We start from the raw sequence: 16,531 nt of genomic DNA, 5'->3' as shown, positions 1-16,531 counted from the left end.
ATGGCCCCTGCCCATGTATGGACGAAACAGGTACAAAGCCTCATGTAAGCCCGACCCCTTGGGTCTGGCAAAAACCTAAATCCATCCTTGATTTGATTTGAAAGAAATACAAGTAATCACAACATAACTTAAACCCAGGTTAAACACATAAGAGCGTAATGAAACACTTGTTTCCAATGTGGTCCTTCCGAATTCTGTGGATGGAGGTTATATATATTTGGTAATTAAAAAGGCAATTTAACCACTTAAACCCTATACTTAGTTGACCGGATACCCAACGCCACGGCTCTATACTAGGCTCCCTCCTGTTTTTGCTCTGCACTAAATATCTTTGCCTACAATAGCTGATCTACAAGCTCACAGTTTGAGTGTTTCATTGTGAGCTTGTACATGGGGCGGCATTGGCTCAGGAGGTACAGCAGCCGCTTGGGATGTGGAAGGTTGCCGGTACAATCACCCTTGGGTTACTGTCGCAGTGTCCTTGAGCAAGACTAACTGCTCCCGATGAGCAGGTTGGTGCCTTGCATGGTTTCCGCTGCCATTGTTGAGTGAATGTGTGTATGAATGGGTGAATGTAAAGCACATTGTAAAGCACTTCGGATAAAGGTGCTATATAAATGCACCATTTACCATTTGTAGATCTGCTATTTTTGCAGAACGTTAGCCCCAGAATAGGGATGCTAGCCAGCGAGTTGCCCATTGATGGCTTTCTAAATAAAAATGTGCCGGTGAAGCCATGATGGGATAATGTAGTCAGATCTACCCAGTCATACAGATGACAGTGATGTGTAGTGGATTTGGGAATAAAACATAATCAAATAAAACGTAAGGCTCCATTGTAGACTGTGTCTATAGCCTGCAGAGTGGTAGCAGAGGCAAATAACAACATCACCATAGTCAATCACTGGGATAGCAGCCAAATTAAAACGTCTTGTTTCTAAAATAAAAACCCAATTTGATCTATAGGTTATTATGTGTATTAAAAGTAAGCTTTTCCTTCAGCAAGACTCTAGGGTATTTATCAGATGACACTACCTGTTCCCCTTAGCTGTGAAGATATAGTGGTAGATACAGTGGTTAAGTAGATTAATTAAATTAATAACACCACCAGGAAAACTGAGTTTGCAAACTGAGTTTAACTGTAGCGTATACTTTACTCACCACCATCAGCTTCCAAGTCTGTGTCTTCATCTTCCAAGTCTGGGATTTCTGTCGGAGATGGACAATCGTCATTTCTTAAGGAGAGTGACTCAAGAGACAGCATAGACGTTGCTTCTGATTTACTCAAAAGATAATCTTTAAAATATAGGTCTACCTCCTGTTGTAAAAATGTACCCATGGCTCTGGTTATTTCTTCAGTCTTCCCATGTAACCTGTTAAAACTATCTGTAAGTCAGGAACCGTGAAATAAAATACCCCTGTGCTGTCCGGCAGGTAATTCTACCTTTGTGGTTGCATGTCCTAAGTAGGGTCATACATAATTAATTCATCAGTCACCATGGTTAAAATAAGTGTGTTTTGTAAACCAAGCAAGGCTGTTTTGAATGGCAACATACTGTATACAGCATGTGGTTCTCAAACGTTTTTAATTTCAAGGACCCCCGGTTTGCTATGCATTAGGCCACCACGGACCCCCATAACTCTGAAGTCTGTAACTACAGATCTGTAACTCTCAGAGTTAAGGGTCCATTTAGTTCCTACCTATCAATAATTTAGCTGGGGAGTGGGGACCCCCTGGAACCCCCTCAAGGATGCCACTTTGAGAACTGTTGCTGTACAGTACACAGTACCATCTTTCTCTGGCCTTGTATAATGTTGTCTTTTTCAGGGAATACCTCCACCCTTCCCTCATTTGTCATATGTCCCACTGTTTGTTTGATCGTACGGGGCTTTCTGACATTTGGTCCCTGGCTGAGACACAAACAACAACCGTCAACTCCCCTCAAAAGTGATGTGTCTCCTCCTTGCCTTGTCTTCAAGATACTCAGTGCCCATGTATCTGTCAAACTACTTCACTAGAGTGAGAGACGCCCACGGGCACAACTCCACTGATCTTGTACCCCCCAAGTTCGGCACAAACATGGGGATGAATGCATTCTACTATTCCGCCACCAAAATGTGGAACACCCTCACCCTACCACCAGACACCAAACGGTACGACTCCCTATCTTCTTCATTCAAAACCACCATAAAATAACACCTGTCCACAATTCACAACAGGACCTAGATAAGTCTACTAGCTTGCCACTAGAGAGTATTAGAGAGAAGTACAGTGAGAAAATGATGTGCATTTATTCTTTAAGGCTACATGCAATTTCCTTTTGGCTTTTGAGGCATTGAGATCGTTTACGTTGCCACAAAAAGCAGACTGGACTACTAGACCAGTGGTTCTCAAATAATACAGCACTTTCGGGGTTAATACGGCATCACAATCATTTTAACCCCGTTATCCAAATTTCATACATTGGCTATTCAAAAATGGCAGATATACAAGCTCACAGCACGTCACTTCGAGCTTGTACATCTGCTATTTTTGAAAGATCTTGAAAGTGTAAAAACATTTTCAGATGGGGGTCCGCAGGCAAATATATATATATCAATTTGGGGTCCTTGGAACGTAAAAGTTTGAGAACTACTGTACTGTACAGACATCCTCATCACTGCAACCCAACAAGTACTAGAAATGAGCAATACTGGAAGATCAGATCATGCTGTGTCAACAACTTCTTGTCACCTGTTTCTCCCTTTGACATAATTAGACATTTAGATTTTCTACATAGGGCCTAATAGACAAACACGCACGCGCGCGTCTTCGTAGTTTGTTAGGATTACATCAAGTATGGTTTTTATGATTACATTTAACCAGCTATAAACACTAAGGTGACAATAGATGACTGCATCATGTTTCTGCTTTTTAAGAAAGCTCAAGATTGCCACCTTGTGGCCAAACAATGCATTGCACCTCCATATTGAATACATTTTCTTTTATTTTATCCAGTAATACTGAAATATGCTCATAATCTCATATGGTAAATGGTCTCATGAAATCCCATTGACACTCATACTGCACTGACTGACAAGATAACTCAAATAAGGTCCATATGTATCCAGTGCATAGAGGGTATTCAAATAATTATTGTAAAAACTGGCTTTTTATTTGACTTCTCTTACCTTGCTCAACGTTTTATTTTTGTTTTATTATTATTCAATAGTATTTATTATTGTCTAGGCTATATAGCCTGTCTGGGTCTCACACATGCATCTCAATCTTACACATACATGTTTGATGTGATGTGTTTAGTCTGACAAAAAAAAAAGAAGGCAAAAGCTCAACTCGATATTATTTGATCTATTCACTATTCCTCACCAAAAATAAAATAAAGACTGATAGTAAAATGCATGGTAAATGTTCTCAATGATCTCATCACACTGCACAGTAACTTTAGAGAATCTGCCCTGCCCATACGTGGTGGTGTTGGGTCTGATTCTTACCTTGTGTGACCTTAATTATTATGAGTATCATTGGTAACACCTGTGAAGGCAGTACAGTTTATGTTATGCCAATTAAATATGCAGGGCTGCCAACTCTCCTGAGAAGCCCCTGGCAGTCAGGGCCCAGCCCCAGGGGTTGCAGTCAGGGGTACTTGACTCTCCTGGATCCTGCAGGAGTCTCCTTGATTTCGACCACATCTCCTTCTGGACTCCTGGATTGTCTTTTCTCCTTGATTTCTCCTTGATTCGGTATCAAACTCCCCAAATTCACCAGAACACAGGAAATTACATCTACTCTGTTATGAAATTCGGAGGGAGGACCCTAAGTACAACGTTTTCCCATAAACAATAACATCGCGCACCACCAGAAGGCATGATGGGCCTGGGAGCGCTCCAAAAATAGCAGATCTACAAGCTCACAACATTAAGCAATGTGAAGCGATGAGAGCTAGTATCGATCTGCGATTTTCGAGGGGCCTTTTGACCAGTGTTGCCATGTCCGCTTATTATAAGCGACTTTGGGCTTGTTTTTCGGTAAAGTGTCTAGTAAATATTGCGTTGCGATTGCGTTTTTTGGGGCTTTTTTCTAAAGTGTAGTTGCTTATTTGGGCTTGTTATTTGGGGCTTGTTTCCTAATGCTGTTTAAGCATGGTTCTCAAACATTTTCATGTCAAGGAGGACCCCCCCAAATTAATATGTATTTGGCCGTGGACCCCCATCTGAATATTTTCTAGCAGCGACCCCCCTACAAGATTTGTGTAGTTCATAAAAATGTGTGTTGTTGTTTTTTAATCAAGATTTGCTTTGAAAATAGCTGATACAAGATCACGATGTGAGCTTGTAGATCAGCTATTTTCAAATAGCCAAAGTATATAAAGGGTTGAAGTGGTTAATGTATGTTTTGTAATAATATTCATACTATATTACTTAAAGTACCAAAAGTAAAAGTACTCATTGTGTATGTCCCATTTCTTTTGGGCTTGTTTTCATAGACATGGTTGCTTATTTCTCCGAATATCTGGCAACGCTCCAACTTTGACCACTCCCAGCAGAAAGAGCTGCATGTTGTACCTGCAGGTTACCGTAGGTTCAACACGAGGACAACAGTGTGTTGAAGTTAGAAGATTTAATAAAGCATTTATTTGGCAGAAGACGACACACAACAAACATGATGTCCTCACTTGACTTCAACTTCGTGGACATCTTGAAAAGAAAGCGCATTAAACTGACCCTCAGGACGGCTGCGTACATCGGCACCGTGCAGAGGATCAACCTCAACAAGACCATCATCTTAGAGGAAGGTCAGAGAGTAGCCCTGAAACGTGACAGTCATGGATGAACTTCAACCTGGTGTTTGCACTTTCTCCCTTTTTGGCTCGTACATCTACATAAACGTCCAGTTTTCAAATATAAAGTGCTGAACCTATGGCCACAGATGTTATGATTATGTTCGGGCCCTCAGAACTACCCGTATATTCCGTATTGTTCAATAAAAAGCATTTTTATCCCACCGGTGGCACATTTTTTGGCCAGTTTTTTTTTTCGCCATATGCTTTCATCTACGCGACCCTATCGGTTGGTAGGTGTATTGCACTCTGATACATTATAACTCTATGAGAAAATGGCCACCGATCGGATTCAAATGCTTTTTATTTAACAATATGGAAGATACAGGTACTTATACCAGCCCGAACAAAATTGTAACATCCGTGGCCATGGGGTCAGCACTTTATATTTGAGATTTGAACATCTATGCAGATGTACGGACCGTAAATGGAGAAAGTGCAAACACCCGGTTGAAGTTCATCCATGACGGTCGTGACAGACCACCGTCGTGTGATCCATTGCTAGTCAGAGCGTTGCTTTGGATATTTCGTCATGCATGCAGTTAATCTCGTTGAATTGAATACACATGCAGGACCACATTGGAAACTAGAGTGGGCTTTTTGTGTTATAAATTTTAGCAATCATTGTGAAATTGTACCACTGTACTATTTGCAAACTGTTAATAAAGTATTCAATCAATCAATTAATCAATTGGTAATCGTTAAGTAGGTCTACCTCTTAGCTTAGTATGATCATCGTTTAAGTTAACTAGTTTAGCTTCAATATGTCAATGTGTTGTCAAACTCCTCCTAGTGAGCTTGAATGAAAAACACAGCAGCTTCATCTTAACATTTCACATGTTTTTTTAAATGGCTGTCTCAAGAAACATATGTCTCACCACATGGTGAAGTCATATTTCCTTCATTACAGTTATACAATATACAACAGTATGTTAATGCTAACAGTTGGTGAAGTCTAGTTAAAACATATTTGGGCAGCCTATCCAAAAGATGAATTAGTGGAAGCCAAAGGAAAACAGACAGTTGGCTGCAGAGACCATAAAAAGTGAGTGATCTCATTCTCTGGTGCCAATTGTCTGAGAGGTTTTAACTGTAGAATTTCACCACTCATATGCAACACACATGATTTGTGTTAATGTGAAACAACATCATAAAGTTAATTTACTTGAACATGGTTTTTCTTCTGTTATGTCAATCTTGATAAACTCTTGAAAGTTGATGCCCTTGCTTTTTGTGTCCCAATCCTGGCATGCATCTACAGTATATTGAGATTGAGTAGCACCACTAATAGAGATCTGAGAATTGTTGAATGTCTTCTGCTTTCTTTAGGCATTGTTAGAACTCTAGCAGCTGCATTCTGAATTATAGCTTTTTGGGGAGACTTGAAAGAAGAACATTGCCACTTTACTTGCTTTTCTAAGTCGTGTTCAATAAGACATTCACTTTATTGTAGCATTGCAAAAACTGACTGACTGAATGATGGGATTTCATTGTTACAGTTCTTGATGTCAAGAGTGGAAGAAAGATACCTGGGGTGAAGATGTTCTTTGGGCATGAGATCCTGAATGGTGAGTAGCATATATAGGCTGACCGGCCTCAGAATGTCGCTGTTTACCTCTCTATAAATTCCACAAATCTCTGTGAGTGTGCATGTCTGTCCTTCGCATATATCGAGAACCATCCAACAAATTGCCTTTACATTTGGCGTGTGTATTGCTGATGCCCCAAGGGAAGTGCAGTGTCAACACTATAGTAACAAGCCAAGTCTCTCGTCTCTCATCAGAGAAGACTAACCACAGTCGAGTAGCTGGCCTAATACGACAGTTAAACTTCATGTGGGATGCAGCATTTCTTTGCCTTATCTGATAACCTTTATTGTTGAACTTAATTTTCAGTGGAAATGCCTGATGGAACACACAGCGGGTAAGCAATGAAAGATGGCTCCAGTAATGCATTTCCTCTAGTGTTGCTTCTTGCTGCTTGTTAAATCTTGTCTCTAATCTACACAGAAAACTCCCAGACCAGATACTCGAAGGCCATCTCATAGTGGACGAATTCCAGCCCTACAGGAAGAATATCACAATGGGTGATGTTTTTTCTTTTCAGTATTTGCTTTGCACTTTCATATTTACAGTGAAAGTGTTTCTTCTGATCATGAATAATTCCATATAAACCATTAATTATTTTTGACCTTGCTCATCCTGTTTTGTAGATAATGATGACGATGATGAAGAAGACTATATCAACTTTGTAGTCATTGATGAGTTTCATGAGAAGTTTGGGCCAGCTGTAGGTTGAACTTCTTATTTTAGGCTTATGTCATACTTTTGAAAGGCCTACATATTCACACGGCCATTCACATTCAGAAGTGGAAATATTGTTATGTGATACAGTAGCAGAGTGGGTGTTGAGGTGTGTCTCTCTTTTGACCCGTTTGTTGTCATCTGGTCCATCAGCTGATGCAAATCAAGAAACAGCAGGTGATTGGTGTAGGAGCTGATGGAGTGGAGGCGATGCAGAGACTCTGCTGGTTGCAGGTGAGGATGAGCGTGTGTTTCATGTGAGAAGGGGTGTTCACAGGTGATGAGGAGGAGTGCAGCCGTGAGTCAGGCAGTTCGGTCCGCTCTGGTCGTTGGAATCTGCCGTGTTCACATGGCGGCTATTTTGCCCATACTTCATTCTCAGAGTATGAAGTAAGACAAAAGTAGGACAGGGGCTTATGGCGAACATTCATGCAGACCACTACTATTAGTCTATTCCTCTGCACTACGAAAATATTCAAACAATGTCTTTCAGCTGCAATGATGAGAAAGTTTGCACAGTGGATAAAATGACCTTATTGAATTCCTGTCGATGGCCTGCTTTCTCCTCATTTATTTATTATAATTATCATTCTGAATAGACTATTCTATCTCCATAATAAGGGATAGCTCAAATCTCAATTGTTAATAGTCCACAGGAGAAAGAGCTCATAAGGTAGGAATGATCCTTTATTCCATTATACCTTACAGAGCAAACATGTCTTTTTTAGCACTATATTATGAAACCAAGCATAATTCCTTCCTGCCTGAATCTGTGAAAACAAATTTTTCTTGTGGAGTATTTGGGTGCTTCAAAATATATAAAATCCATGTACATTGGATTGTTGGGATTATAGGAGCACATGCATACACATTTTGTACATGCCATGAGAACACTGAACAGTAGACTGTACAAACTTATGCTCAAGGCCTCAGGTACAGTATTAAGCAGTAAGACCAAATGGCCAGAGTGCGAATGGGGTCAGTTGGGAGAGAAGCTGAGGCAGGTTGATGACGTTTCATAAATCATGGATGCTGAAAAAAAAATTATATGTGTTCTGACTATTGTCTCTCAAATTGTTCTGAAGATCGCAACAAAGAACACGGTCTATCTCTTCGACATCCTCCAGCTTGGAGGCCGTGCCTTCAAAAATGGCCTGTCCATGATCCTGGAAAGTAAACGCATTCTGAAGGTGAGCAAAGAAACCATTTGAGAATCTGATAATTATGTGATTAACCCATCAAGACCTGAGGCCAATTCTACAAAATATGCCTTCTAAATCAGTAGTTCTCAAAAACTTTTCTTGCCAAGGACCCCCAGAATGATTTGGCCATAGACCCCCATTTGAAAATGTTATGTGCCAGGGACCCCCCAGAAGAGAAGATTTGTGCTTTTTTCCACAAAATCATTCAAAATGTTTCAAACACTTTCAAGATTTTTCTAAATATAAAAATACAAGATGTTCAAAAATAGCAGATGTACAGTACATTTACAAGCTTGCAGCGTGGCACGAAGTGACGCACTGTGAGCTTGTATATCTGCTATTTTTTGAGAACCACTGTTCTAAATCCTAAGAGTTTTCTGAACTGTACTGAACTATACTGTGTATAACTCAAATCTAAAATGAACACAGATGCTTTCCCGGTTTTAACGTGTTAATATGTTTGTTATTGTTCCTTCACTATAGGTGGCTCACGACTGCAAAGGCCTCGCTGCTTGTCTGACGGCTCCGTTTGGAGTAAAGCTAACCAATGTGTTTGACACACAGGTATTTCACACTTTTCCACATTCTTAACCCCACAAGGATATTAAAAAGAAATTGCTGATCCTCACAACACACTGCGATGTGACACTTATGTGAGCTTGTACATCTATTGTTTTAGCATTTAATTTTATTTATTTGTTATACTTTGTCGTACAACTGTGTTGCCTAAACGGTGCACGGCCTGAGCTTGTAGATCGCCTATTTTCTCCGTTTCCTGCAGTTGTTTCTTTGGCAATCATTTGCAGCATTCTGTTGCTCTTTAGCTTTGAATCAAACTTTAATTTCCTTTTAAATGTCTGTTTAGGTGGCCGATGTGTTGTGGTTCTACAAGGAGACCGGGGGAATCCTCCCAGATAGAGTCAGTACTCTAGAGCAGGTTGTGGGTTTTCACCTGGAGATGGCATCCTCAAGACTCTCCTCCCTGCTCATGAAGTCCCAGCTCACCAAGGTACACACCCCCTAGGCTAGTAGTTCTCGAACCTTTTCATTTCAGGGACCCCCAAATTGATATATATTTGGCCGCGAACCCCCATCTGAAAATGTTTTGTGCCAGGGACCCCCAGAAGAGAAGATGTGTGTTAAAAAAAAACATACTTTTTCAAACGCTTTCGAGATTTTTAAAAAATGTTAAGAAATTGCAGATATACAAGCTCGCGGTTGTATATCTGCTATTTTTGAATAGCCAACGGATAAAGGAGTTAAAATGATTGTGATGCTGTATATTAACACATTTAGCTGGGGACCCCCTGGAACCCCCTCAAGGACCCCTGACCCCACTTTGAGAAGCACTTATCTAAGAAAGATTTCCCCAATATTGTACTTATATATACCCATTACCCAAAGCACTAGAATACCTTGTTTAGAATTAATTAATTCACAATTAATTGCAGCCTCTGCCATTTAGAAATATCAGTAGTTGAATTTATATTTATTTGCTGAGCCCTAGAAGGACATAGAAAGTTACATAACGTATGTACTGTAAATGATATATGTATATACAGTATATGGCCAACAAAGGGAAGCTTCCCCAGTTCCTATCTTTGTAGCTTCATTTCACTTTGCCTTTAGTTGCTATCAAACCAGGTCCACTAGATGGAGCACCTACTGAACTAGAAAATGCTTTCATTTGGTGAATTGAAATCATCTTTGAGGAAGAACTCTTTTCTGTAGACTCGGGTCCCCTTTCAATATATGCTGTACTATTAATCAAACACATCATGTAGCCTACTTTATGTGTTTTTTATGCATGATCAAGGACAGGGTTCTTCTTGCACACTCCGCGTACATGGAATATCGTTCTCCACAGTAGTAGATATAAATATAAAGATAGTGATATAAATTTAGAGATGAGAACATATTATTATTATCATTATTATATAAAGTATATAAATAAAAGGAAGCTTTTTTACTATGCCATAATACTGTATGATGAACTGTATTTATAATTGTATTGCTGTTGTCCTAGGCAGGTATCCCTTGTAAAAGAGATCTGCCTGGTTAAATTAAAGGAGGAGTTCACCCAAAAAATGACTTATTTTCTATCAATTACACACCCCATGAAGCCTTGATTTCATGGATTTATTTTAGTTTTTGTGGCATTCCTAAGACAATAATTTGATGACCGTGTGTATTTCCGGTAGGAGACACAAATAATCTACTTTGTGTCTCCTACCGGATACATTAGCCGGTAGGAGACGGGAATCAAATTATTAGCTTAGGAATGCGACAAAAACAAAAAAGAATCCATGGATTCAAGGCTTCATAGGGTGTGCAATTGATAGAAAATAAGTAATTTTTTGGGTGAACTCCTCCTTTAAGGATGAATAGGAGAAAGTGTATTATATATATATATATATATATATATATATATATATATATATATATATATATATATATATATATATATATATATATATATATATATATATATATATATATATATATATATATATATATATATGGTTGTAAGTGCGTACGGCTTCGTGGATTAAATTTCTCAGTCGCCACGGCTGATTTCAGTAATTTGGATTCCATAGATGCCAGCATGTCTTCTGCAGAAGCACGTCGCGCACCGAAAATATTTATTTTCTTTCGGCTATTAGTTATTTTAAGATCGAAGAGTATTTGAAGTGGTCAAACTACTAGCAATAGAATACATGTTCAGAAGCATCTTCCATAAAACATGAATGATCTCAGAAATGTCATAAAACTAAAGGTTAAAGCCCTTAAATCTGTGATTTCTTCAACAGCAATAACATAGTTTTGGAACGACAATACCCAAACATCATCATTTTACATATTGTGCCAATTGTTTAGGAAACGGAGCACTTGAGTCGTCGGTAGGGCTGTCACGATTACAAATTTAAGTTGAGATGAATTGTCACTCAAATAATTGCGATTAACGTGTGTTTGGCATTGAACATTGGAACATATGAATAAAAAATTATGTCTGTTTGCCTTTTAGGCTTCGTAATAAAAAATTACACAGGGCAGATATGACAATATTTGAAAATGTATGAAAATTTTTCAACATGGAAACGATTATGCAAAAAATTATTGCGAATTGAGATTAGACAATGATGTAATAATTGTGACAGGCCCAGTCGTCGGGGAAATCCTTCTATGCTGTTTCACTAATCACAAACTAGGACGCCTTGGCGCCCGACAAAAGGTTTCAGTCATGAGATTTTTATTTTTGTTATATATTCCATGCGGATTGCTCATGCATGCATTGCATATGCCTGGTGGTTTTGACAGGAAGACGGGGAGATGTGGTACAAGCGTCCCTGCCCCGTGCCCCTCCTCAAGGTGATGGCTCTGTCAGTGATACACCTGCAGCCCCTCAGACTGGTGCTGCTGGACGCTCTGATGAAGGACTACATGGCTCTGGTGGACGCCTACCTCACCAGTGACCGCGGATACCCGGTCAGTCATACACGCCAACGTGCATGTGTTTCTTTTTGTGTCAGTAGTTCTGTAGATCAGTGGTAATTTTGTCGACTAAGACTAAAGTTTTGATGTTTAGTTGACTTAGACTAAACAATTTCAGAAGACTAAAACTAAATGGTGTGTTATTCAAAAGACTAAAGCTGGCTCCAGACCAATCCAAATCGGCCCGACTTTGGGCCGATTTGGCTTCGGGAAGCGTCGGCCAGTCGGTTAGGGGTCCGTCGGCCAGTCGGTTAGGGGTCCGTCGGGACCTTTTCGGCCGACCCAGAGCCGACCGAACATGTTCAGCTTTTTAGCCGACTGGCAGAGCAGTGGCAGTGACAACAAAGGGCTGTCGGTGTTGCCAGATTATGTGAGAGAAACAAGCGACCATGTCTATGAAAACCTACATTCACTGTTTCTCGTTGTTGCTCCCAGAGAGAGAGAGAGATTGATTGATTTGACCTACTTTCGCGCAGTTTTGGTGCGCAACACAACCCTCGTTTAAGTGAATTGCTTTCACCTGCTGCTGCTGTGTGGAGCGCAGTGGTGGAAAAAGTACTCAAATGTTTTACTTAAGTAAAAGTATCAATACTGCAATGTAGAAGTACTTGAGTAAAAGTACAAAAGTATTGGTATCAAAATGTACTTAAAGTACCAAAAGTAAAAGTACTCAAATGTTTGAAAATAGCAGATCTACAAGCTCACAACGCGTCGCTTCGCGACGTGTTGTGAGCTTGTAGATCGGCTATTTTCAAATAGCCTAGGTATAAAATAGAGCTAAAGTGGTTACTGTATGTTTTATAATGTAATAATTTATATCTGCAAAGTAACTAATAACTAAAGTTTTCAAATAATTGTAGTGGTGTAAAAGTAGAATATTTTCCTCAGAGATGTATGGAGTAGAAGTAAAAGTACTGAAAATTAGAAATACTCCAGTAAAGTAAAAAATCCTCAAAAGTGTACTTAAGTACAGTACTTGAGTAAATGTACTTAGTTACTTTACATCACTGGCGGAGTGTGCGCTACAGGGCATATCTCCGCCAAGCCAGGGTGACCTACCCAGGCTCATGAAATTCATATGCAGGCATAGTAGCCAATTAGAATGAAATCTGCAAAAACGGACTCATATACTGATACAGAACCATATATTGGCTATATATTATGGCTGTCGGGTGGAAATCTTGTATGTTCCTTTTTTATTATTATTTAAAAACAATAAAAAATCGTGAAAAAAAAAGAAGCTGTAATTATTAATAATTAAGAAATACTATATTTTAAAGAGTGAAAAATCAACTAAAGTCATTATTAGTGCAAGTTCATTAACATTTCATTTGAATGAAAATTAATTGTGGGTAAAATACATTATGTGAATCTAATGTGAGTAATGTGACCCCTACTTCAGTCAGTGAAGTCCAGGGCTGAATGTGACATATTGAGACCTATATAACTAAATATTGGTCATTTGCCAACAAATTATTTTGTGAAATAAATGGGTTATATTTCACAGATAGTTATACTATTCTTATAATATATTAAAATACAATGATCCTTAACCTTCAAGTTAAATGCATTATTTCCGTGGACTTAAAAATCATTTTTGGACTTAAAAATCATTATTATTTTTTTGGATGGCCTTCCTGCCCTGGCAGGAAGACCGGGCAGGGCCTTTGTGCCCTCCAAAAAATTACAACACCAAAGGCCAAGTGGCCTTGCCCCTAAAATGACGAAATTCCAGGCTTGAATGCAATAGATGTACTCTGAGTCTGTTACAAGTAAAAGTCCAGAATTCAACATTTACTTGAGTAAAAGTACTAAAGTATTGGTATAAAAATGTACTTAAAGTACCAAAAGTAAAAGTACCAAAATGTTTGAAAATAGCAGATCTACAAGCTCAGAACGCGTGCATCGCAACACGTTGTGAGCTTGTAGATCTGCTATTTTCAAATAGCTTATAGGTATAAAATAGGGCAAAAGAGGTTAATGTATGTTTCATAATGATTTATATCTGCAAAGTAACTAGTAACTAAACATTTCAAATAATTGTTGTGGAGTACAAGTATAGACAATTGGAAATACTCCAGTAAAGTAAAAGTACCTCAAAATTGTACTTAAGTACAGTACTTGAGTAAATGTACTAGTTACTTACACTACTTAGACTAGCGACCACTTTGTGGAAGCTAATGGGGATCCTAATAATTAATAAAGAATAAAGAAGAATAAAGAATACACCACTGCACGTCAGTGAAGAAAAAACGCTGGGAACATAAGTGGCTTTGCAGGGAAACAAGCCCAAAGTCGCTTATAATAAGCAGACCTGGCAACGCTGGCAGGCTAAAAGTCAAATTAGCACATGAATGGCCAGTCGGCTGACAGACTTAAATGCCAACTTTTGCCAACCGAATACCAGTCTGTTGCAGTCTGGAGTAGTCTGCAATAGTCTGGACGAGTCTGTTTGGTGCGGAGTTGCCTTAAGACTAAATCAGAATTTGCTGTCAAAATTAACACTCAAACTTTTTCATGTCAAGGGGGTCCCCAAAATGATATATATTTGGCCGCAGAACCCCCCATCTCAAATATATTTTGTGCCAGGGATTTAAAAAAAAATAGCAGATCTACAAGCTTGGCACAAGCTTGTTTATCTGCTATTTTTGAATAGCCAAAGTGTAAAATATGGTTAAAGTGGTTAAAATGATTGTGAACGCTATATTAACTCATTTAGCTGGGGACCCCCTGGTAAGTTTGGAACCGTGTGAATATGAAGTTATGCAAATAACGATTGTGTTTAGGTCTTATATTAACCCACACAGACTGAACAAAAGGAAAGATTTTTCGGTTCTGTGCTGGCTTGGCTGTGGAATGACTGGCACTTGACTGGCACAAAGTGAAGTGAGCTTTGTAGCCAACACTAAAATATAGAATGACACAGATACTTTCCCGGTTTTAATGGGTTAAGAACAAAATGTGTTACTTATAAACTAGTATTCATGTTGCTGGTCCACAAGGCCATGGTCATAATGTGCTTGATGCCTGATTCACAGAAACAGGACTTTTTTCCATTGTCTGTTTTATATCTTTGTGTGTGAGAGCGTTATTTATTCACTTGAGTGTTTATATATTGTACTCTGCCTGTAATGGGTTGCAGAAGGATTTAATACTTACCACCTTTTTATTTGTACTGCTGCCTATTGTGACCAGATCTCCTTTGAAAGGGGGATTTTTACTCTCAGTGGTACATTACTGGTTAAATAAATGTAATACTTAAATATGAGTATAGTAGAGTATATGCCCACTTCCCCTTCTTCTTTGGCCATTGCTAGAGGTCAAAGAGGTTAAAATGGTATATTTATATAATGGTAAATGGCGCATTTATTATATAGCACCTTTATCCAAAGCGCTTTACAATGTGCATTACTTTCACCCATTCACACGCCGACTGCAGAGGAAACCGTGCAAAGCACCACCAACCTGATCAGGAGCAGTTAGGCGTTCAGTGTCTTGCTCAAGGACACTTGGACACTAACTCAGGGGGAGCCAGGGATCGAAACCGCGAACCTTCTCATTACTAAGCGGACATTGTGCCTCCTGAGCCACGGCCGTCCCCGGTTATGCTCAACACTGATTAGAACAGGAGTGAATTACACCAGTAACTGAGTGATGTATAACAAAATTGTATTTTTTTATGGAAAGACAGAACGCCTTACGTTTACTCACATCTGCCTACAGAGCAATGAGTTGGATCTGCCCCAGGAACTGAGGGACCTGGAACGCATCCGCGAGGAGCGTTATGAGATGGCAATCCAGATGTACCCTATTACAGACCAGGGCCTTTTACAGCGCTACAACCCCCGACCTCAGCCCAAGATGTCGCCACCAGCAAATGGGCACGGGAACCAAGACAACCCCCGACCTCAACCCGAGATGTCGCCACCAGCAAATGGGCACGGTAACCAAGACAACCCCCGACCTCAGCCCGAGATGTCGCCACCAGCAAATGGGCACGGGAACCAAGACAACCCCCGACCTCAGCCCGAGATGTCGCCACCAGCAAATGGGCACCAGAACCAAGACCAAGATGCAGTACCCCAGATGGAGTTAGTAAATTCCTCTTACCCTGATATTGTACCCATATCCCCAATGCGAGTGGACCCCCCCTGTCCCCAACCGTATGCTCCTTCCCCAGCGGCCCAAATTCCAGCCGCAGCCCCTGTGTCAGACCTAAAGAAACCCCTCAGCAGCTCTGTACCACCACCAGACGAAGCCCCTGGCCTCATGGAGATGATGATGGACACAATAGGTCGAGGAAGGCCGTTGAAGAAAGACCCACAGTCGTCTGTCCCCGTCTTCCCCTCCTTTGGAAGAGGCTTCCCTTTCCACACACCACAACCCGAGGTGTCCAAGGAGAGCCTGGTGGCCATGAAGACACCTGCGGCGATGGAGATGGTTCCTTCAACTCCCAAATCTAGCCCTGCCCAAGGAGCGATACCGAAGGCCGCCCTGCCTGGAAGTGATGTCGGCCTGGGGGGCGGAGACACAATTGCGACCCCCCAACACCTCTTCGCCCAGCTCAGTCCACTCAGTCGATCCTTCAACTCTTTCAGAAGCACTTAGAAGTGTGTGTGAAACTGATATTAAGTGGCTTGAGAAGAGATCTGTTTGTTACTCCACATCGACCACTAGATGGCAGTAAATGCTCTGT

General features: G+C 40.1%; 2 protein-coding genes across 2 annotated transcripts in view; one reads left to right on the top strand and one right to left on the bottom strand.

Moving 5' to 3' along the window:
- The window catches only part of lrrc74a (leucine rich repeat containing 74A), a gene marked incomplete at both ends in the record, with an annotated part of 10,734 nt that extends 9,395 nt beyond the window's left edge, over nt 1-1,339 (bottom strand). Inside the window, 2 exons of the mRNA XM_080414195.1 lie at nt 1,162-1,209; nt 1,336-1,339. Of these exons, the coding sequence (XP_080270321.1) occupies nt 1,162-1,209; nt 1,336-1,339 (52 nt within the window). The remainder of the gene's footprint in view (nt 1-1,161; nt 1,210-1,335) is intronic.
- A 3,321-nt stretch (nt 1,340-4,660) lies between these two features.
- exd1 (exonuclease 3'-5' domain containing 1) lies at nt 4,661-16,443 on the top strand (the record flags this gene model as incomplete). Its single annotated transcript, XM_080414194.1, has 11 exons — nt 4,661-4,793; nt 6,338-6,406; nt 6,734-6,761; nt 6,848-6,924; nt 7,051-7,127; nt 7,295-7,375; nt 8,227-8,331; nt 8,827-8,907; nt 9,209-9,352; nt 11,662-11,829; nt 15,559-16,443. 11 exons carry the CDS (start codon nt 4,661-4,663, stop codon nt 16,441-16,443), a joined length of 1,848 nt encoding a protein of 615 aa, XP_080270320.1.
- Between the last annotated feature and the right edge of the window lie 88 nt (nt 16,444-16,531).

The sequence above is a fragment of the Gymnoscopelus braueri genome, assembly GCF_963280865.1.
Source record: "Gymnoscopelus braueri genome assembly, chromosome: 19".
In the NCBI taxonomy this organism is placed as follows: Eukaryota; Metazoa; Chordata; class Actinopteri; order Myctophiformes; family Myctophidae; genus Gymnoscopelus; species Gymnoscopelus braueri.
Note: the sequence above shows the minus strand (reverse complement) of the source record. Positions and strands in the feature narration are given on the sequence as shown.